The 6,144-nt window shown below is 55.4% G+C and overlaps 1 protein-coding gene across 1 annotated transcript; it reads right to left on the bottom strand.

Annotated features, from left to right (window-relative positions):
• Positions 1-18: 18 nt before the first annotated feature.
• LOC123172633 (transcription factor BHLH3) lies at positions 19-1,611 on the bottom strand. The gene is made up of 2 exons (XM_044589583.1): positions 778-1,611; positions 19-627 (listed from the first exon to the last, which is right to left on the bottom strand). The coding sequence occupies exons 1-2, from the start codon at positions 1,399-1,401 to the stop codon at positions 613-615; spliced, it is 639 nt and encodes a 212-aa protein (XP_044445518.1). The 5' UTR covers positions 1,402-1,611; the 3' UTR covers positions 19-612.
• Positions 1,612-6,144: the final 4,533 nt, after the last annotated feature.

Below are 6,144 nucleotides of genomic sequence, written 5' to 3'. Positions count from 1 at the left end.
CTATGATTAGTGTTATCTGCTAATTAACTCATACTTACATGATGAAATTTATTTCATTGGTGGCCGCATGTAATATTGGTGTCACATTGAATGTGTTGGTGCTTCTTTTTTACTCCCTCCGTCTCATAATGTAAGACGTTTTTTGACACTCTTATATTATGGGACAGAGAGAGTAGTAGTGAAAGGGTGCATGGGATGTGTTTTACAAGCTGGTTGGTGCCAATTAATTTAAAAGGTCATTGACCCACTCAAAATCATGAATCAAATCTGAAATATAAGTCTTCAATTTAATGATAGGACTCCTTGGAAAATTGTTGATCCGGTCAAAATCATAAACCAAATTTTAATTGAACACCTCAATTAATTAGGAGAACTCTAAAATTAGGGAACAATCGTCGCGAACTAGATGATTTGATGTCTGGCTGCCTGAGCAAAGTGTGTACCTTTGTGGAATTCCTCATCGGCATCTCCTCGCTGCTACCGCTGGAGAAATTCTTCGTGGTGTTCAGCAGGTTCAGCTCCTCCGGCGTGGCGCCGATCTCCTCCTCGAGGGTTTTGATCCGCTCGGTTAGTTCATTCACGTAGTCTAAGGTGTCCTCAAGGATCGAGGTCCTATCCATCTGCAGACTGATCGATTGATGCGATCTAAAGATGTTAATACTCGATACACACCTTGATGATGACTGATAGTACTCTATAGAAATTAAGAAATCGATAGTTATCTAGGTTAATTACTAATTAATTAGGTCACAGGACAATGCGAGAGTTGCGACACACCTTGCTGATCTTGGGCACGATGGAGCGGAGCATGGAGAGGCGGTCGTTGAGACGCTTCCGGCGCCGCCTTTCCGCCATGAGGTTCTTGGACGTAGTGCCGCGGTTGAGCTTGCTTCTAGGGTTGCCGCCGGAGAAGACGCCCCTGGTCATCTCCTCCGAGGTCTCCCCGGCGCCTCCTTCTCCGAACACGAACGGCACCGGGGACGACGACGACCCACCACCGCGATGCAGGTTGCCGCAGCTTGGGTGATCCTCCGCCATGGCGTCGTGGAGGGCATACGCCTGGCCGGCCGCGTGGACGACGCCAGGCCCTGGGACGCCGCCGCCGGTGCAGCTCCTGTAGGGGTTGCACACTTCGCTGAGGCAGTCGAAGTTGAACTCCTCATGCGGCCGGTGCGGTGGCGCGGCCGGCGGTGGCGCCATGGGCTGCTGAAAGGGCCCGGCCAAGTCCATGCCGCTGCTCGCCTCGGCGGCGCCCTCGCCGCCGTAGAATAGGAGGTCGGTCGTCGTCATCATGCCGCTGGCCGGGTACGCCTGCCACGGAGCCGGAGCCGGCACCGGCGCCTCCTCCCGGCGCAGCGACATAAGCTCGTCGAGGAAGGACTGCTCGTCAAGCTGATCCATGACGCCCAAGTTCTACTAGCTAGTAGGCACCAGCTCTTGCTAGAGTATGCTTGCTTCCCTTAATTTCTCTCCCAGCTAGCTTGAGCAAACTCCTCACGCTTATACTCCCACTCCCAGCAAGCAACGCGGCCAGTAGCTAGCAGTAGCAGTAGCACTGCCACATGTCCACACCACACGACACGGCCAACTTGCAGCCAGGGTCCAGTGGCAGTGTAGGGTTGCGGCAGGAGGGGAGGTCGTCACGGAAGGAAGCAACCTGGGAACTAAATGCGGTGTGACAAACCCAAGCGACAATTATTCCTTGGCATCAACGGGCTATTCACTGATCTTTGGTGTGGTCACGGCTGGCTGCCCCGGCCGGGTTGGTCAGGCAGAAAATGGCCAAGCTACTCTGAGGCCAACTCCACCGCGCGACCCTATCCTGTCCGGCCCTGTCCGTTTGGGGCAAAAGGGACAAACGAGGCGGCCCAGCGCGCGACGGCCCGGACCCATCCTGTCCGTTTTGTGTTCGGGCCGACCCATTTCGAGCGCAAACTTGCGCCGGGTCTAGATCGCGGCGGACACCAAACGGATGCGCGCCTCGTCCGCGTCGGGGCCGCGTGGCAGGCGGCCACCTACCTCCCACCGGCCAACATCAATGCGCACGAGCGGACGGCCCCACCTGTCATCCGCACGTCGAACGATCGCCGTCCTTCTTTAAGTGGGAAGTGTGGACGGGTCGTCATCCACAGTGCACCACGCCACCCCGCGGCCTCCTCAAAACCCGGCAGCGCCTGTTCCCAAACCCTAGAAAAGAAACTCGCCGGCCGGCCGCCCGCAGCCATGGGCCTCTGGAACTACGGCCGCAAAGGCAAGCACGACGACGTGGCTGGTTCCTCGTCGGGGCGCCGCCGCGGCTCGGTGAAGAAAGAGGAGCCCGCGTCGCCATCGCCGGGCCCTCGCGCCGCCCGCCTTCTCCATCGCGTCCACGTCCACCGGCGAGCGCGACCGGCATTACATCCGCGTGTCGGTGTGCCGCCGTTATTGGGAGACGAGGAGGCCGCTCCCCTGGAGCGACGTCCATCCCCAATAATTGGCATCTCTCCGCCGACCGGGTCCCCATCCCGCCGGTCACAACGAGCGGCCGTGCGTGCGACGAGGAGATCGAGCGCCGCCGCCTCCTCCCCGACGACCTCTTCTACGACGCCAAGTACGCCCCCGACTCCGGGCTCTGGGACACCTGGTTTCGTGACGAGCACGCCGTCGCCGACGCCATCTCCATCGCCACCACCACCTCCTCGCATGACGGAGGAGGAGGCCCGTCTCATTGCGTGCGTCATAGAGGACTCCATGCACACGCACGACGAGCGCCAGTGGGAGGGCCTCGAGGAGATGCTGGCCCGCTCTGCCGCCGGCAAGGTCGCCATCCCCGAGCTCGAGATGGTGGCGAAGGAGGAGGAGGAGGTGGAGGAGCCGCAGGTGGCCGCGTTCTACCCAGCCCTGGTTGGCCAGGGGTGGGGCTGGTCGTGCACGGCAGAAGAGATGGCCGACGCCGTGGGCGTGAACTGGCGCCCCACGCCGCCGCGGTCACCGGAGCGGGAGGCGTCGCCGCGGGAGGAGGTGGTGCAGGCACCTCCCGCCGTCCAGCGAGCCCCCGTCTACCACGCACCGCCGGCCCATCTCTGGACGCCGCCGGCCTACATCGACCTGGTCAGCGACGACGATGACACTGGCGGTCAGTGAGCGGCGTCGGCCACGGCATCGACGGGCGCGGCAGGAGCAGGAGCGCGCGGGAGGCGTTTTTCTTTTTTCTTTTATGTTAATTACGAACTGGGCCGTTAAGTGGACTGACAAACTGTGCCGTTTTGTGGCTGTAACCCATATATATATATATGTTTTATGTTTTTTTAACTAAGTTTATTTACTTTTTTCGGCATTTCATTTAGTTTTTAAACTTTTTTTATTCACGTCCACCCCGGACAGGTTTTAGGGTGCGGCCGCGCGTTGGACGGACCCACGACCCATCGGACAAACGCAGACATGGGCGAACCCATCGGCGCCCCAAAAGGACAAAATTCGATCAAACCGGACGTCCGTTTAGGGCCGCGTGGTGAAGTTGGCCTGAGCCTGGAATGGAATCTCCCCGTTATTTTAACTCTTTGGGTCACTGGGTGCATGCATGCATGCATGCGGCTTCAATTGTCGTCCATGCATGTTTGTTTTGGCCTGTCGCCGGCGGCGATCGACGCCTGGCAACCAATCACCGAGCGAAAGGAATTCGTTATGCGTGTGTAGGGGTCGGATCGGAGGTCTAATCAGCGATCTTGTTCTTGTTTAATGACGAAACTTGTTCGTGTTTATTTAATGAAACAAAAGATAGAGCTTCCTTTGGAGTTTTGGCAGCTCGGCCACCGTGACAGAGCTACTAAGACGGGATTGATGTGTTGTGGACACGTCGCGTGCGCCGCCGGCGTTTTGGCCATCGATCGGAACTGCCCGAGCAGCGTGGCCGTCTCGATCAGGCCGGCGTGGTGATCGCTGCGCTGGCGACGCAACCGGCCGGCACGAATATTAGCTCGATCGATCGGTTAATCATGCCGCCCGGTTGCGTGAGTGATGAGCCCTGAAAGATCAACTGGACCGTGTGGGTCTCGTTGTCTGGCTGATTTAGGGGGTACTTAACTAGTCCTCGATCATCTTCATGAGCTTTCTGATCGATCGTGACTCGTGCATGGAGACAAACAAAAACAAGGCGCACGCACTACGGACCAGAATTATTGCTTGCCGATCGACCGATCGATCGGGCTTGCACGCACGCATGCATTATTAATTCGTGTCTCCGTGCACTTGATGATCCATATGGCCACGGCGGGTCGGTCCAACCATGTAATGCAAGTGCCGGCGGCTGCACTGCAGCAAATATCCAAACGGAGATGCTTTGCGTACGCGCATGATCCAAGGCCTGGCCTCATGAGTCTACCGCCACGGGCAGCGGCATCCTCGGGCTCACGGCACGGGCGCCGGGACAGATTGGAGGAGGTGTCCCCGTCTCAGGGCGTGCGGCGTACCGTGCTGCATCCGCGGCTGGTTTTGCCCCGGAAAACAACGCGCGCGGTCACCGCGGCAGCACATGCTCCCGCCCCGCCGATGAACGACGCAGATTTTAGAGCGTTGCCTGTAGCAAGCAGTCCTCGTCGGCCGTCAGTCCCAACTCACCGAGTCACCGAAGGAATTCGGTGTAGCTGGTTGTCAGTCGATCTCGTTTCTTCTAGCACTCCTACTAGTTTAGTGGGGGATGTCCACGGCAGACAAAGCTACGATGGGATCGGGGGTATGTGGGCGCCGCTGCTTAATTTGCTGGTGACGTGGACGCGTCGCGTGCGCGGCCGGCGTTCTCGCTGTGTGATCCGCTTCGTTTTCGAGCTGTCGGAGCTGTCTCGGTCCGGTCGGCCGGGCTGCTGCCTGCCTGCCGACGTGGTCATCGATGCACTGGCGGAGCTACAAAATGCTTTTACATCTGAAAGAGCTACAAAATATGTTGACCTACCTATGTGCACTTTCTAAATCAAGCGGATAAAATTATTTCTATCGGCAATATAAAATACTAAACATTAGTTCGAATTGAATAATACAGCAGAATTGTCATTTCTGACTTTTTATCCACCACTGAATACGAAAGAAAGGGACAATGTCCACTCACCATGCAAATATTCTGACCATGGGATATTTAGGCTGGCGTATATGAGAAATCAAAGCTAAAAATGACTCGATGAGTTAGGGATACATCAATAAATATTGTAAAAAGTGATAAAAACAAATCTGCAGCAACCCGCGACCCCACGAACTCTTATTCGCAATGAGCAAGTTAGTAAGGCCGCCACGGTAGGCTAGCACCAAGGGACAAGGGCAACAACCGCCTTCCCATCCAACCTACTGATTCTGCTGGCGCTATTTTCATCCTAAGCCCATGAGTACCGCTAGTGTGTTGCCACGTACGGAGAAACTACGAACTGAAATTTTCATCCAAATCATGGAAAATGTTAATGTTCCTCTCCTCTCCCATCCCTCGTGAACATACCCAATTCGTGGTTGGCTCGCTACATTCAGCGTAGCTCTAATGTGCACTGCCCTCGCTCTTGATTAGTTGTCGCAGTGCCACGCATCTACGCCAACAAGCTGGGGAAACAAATGCAAATGTTACACCGAGTCAAAATCAACCATCCCACAATCGTAACAATAGAAAAGATAATAACCAAAATTTAACAGAAGAACTACTGCTTGGCTCCCAGATCCATCTCGATAGCCCTTGATCTGGTTGCTGAGCTTCTCCTAGCCGCCTCAACGTCACGTCATTACCAAACATGTAGTGATGCCTAGTGGGACAAGGATTAAGAAATAACATGAGGTGAAAAATACGATGGCTGTCAATTCCATAAGACGATCCAAGTAATTTGACAAAACAGATTGGGAGCATCTTGTATAATCTCAAAAAAGCAACTAAAAATATGAGAAATGAATTGATGAAAATCAGCCCCTGCTCTCATTCATGCTCGCTTTTGTAATGGGAGGCAAGGAATGGGGATACTGGGAGAAGAAAGGATCACATGGACGGCAAGCCTCCACCACTGGCACGTGGGGTTGCTTCACATCCAATCTCCACGGCCTCCGCCTCCATGGGGACGAATTCCCATCGCTAGTAGAAAAGGGGGCATCAGTCCCGGTTGGTAAGGCCCTTTAGTCCCGGTTTTTGAACCGGGACTAAAG

This window comes from Triticum aestivum, unplaced genomic scaffold (genome assembly GCF_018294505.1).
Source record: "Triticum aestivum cultivar Chinese Spring unplaced genomic scaffold, IWGSC CS RefSeq v2.1 scaffold50743, whole genome shotgun sequence".
Classification (NCBI taxonomy): domain Eukaryota; kingdom Viridiplantae; phylum Streptophyta; class Magnoliopsida; order Poales; family Poaceae; genus Triticum; species Triticum aestivum.
Note: the sequence above shows the minus strand (reverse complement) of the source record. Positions and strands in the feature narration are given on the sequence as shown.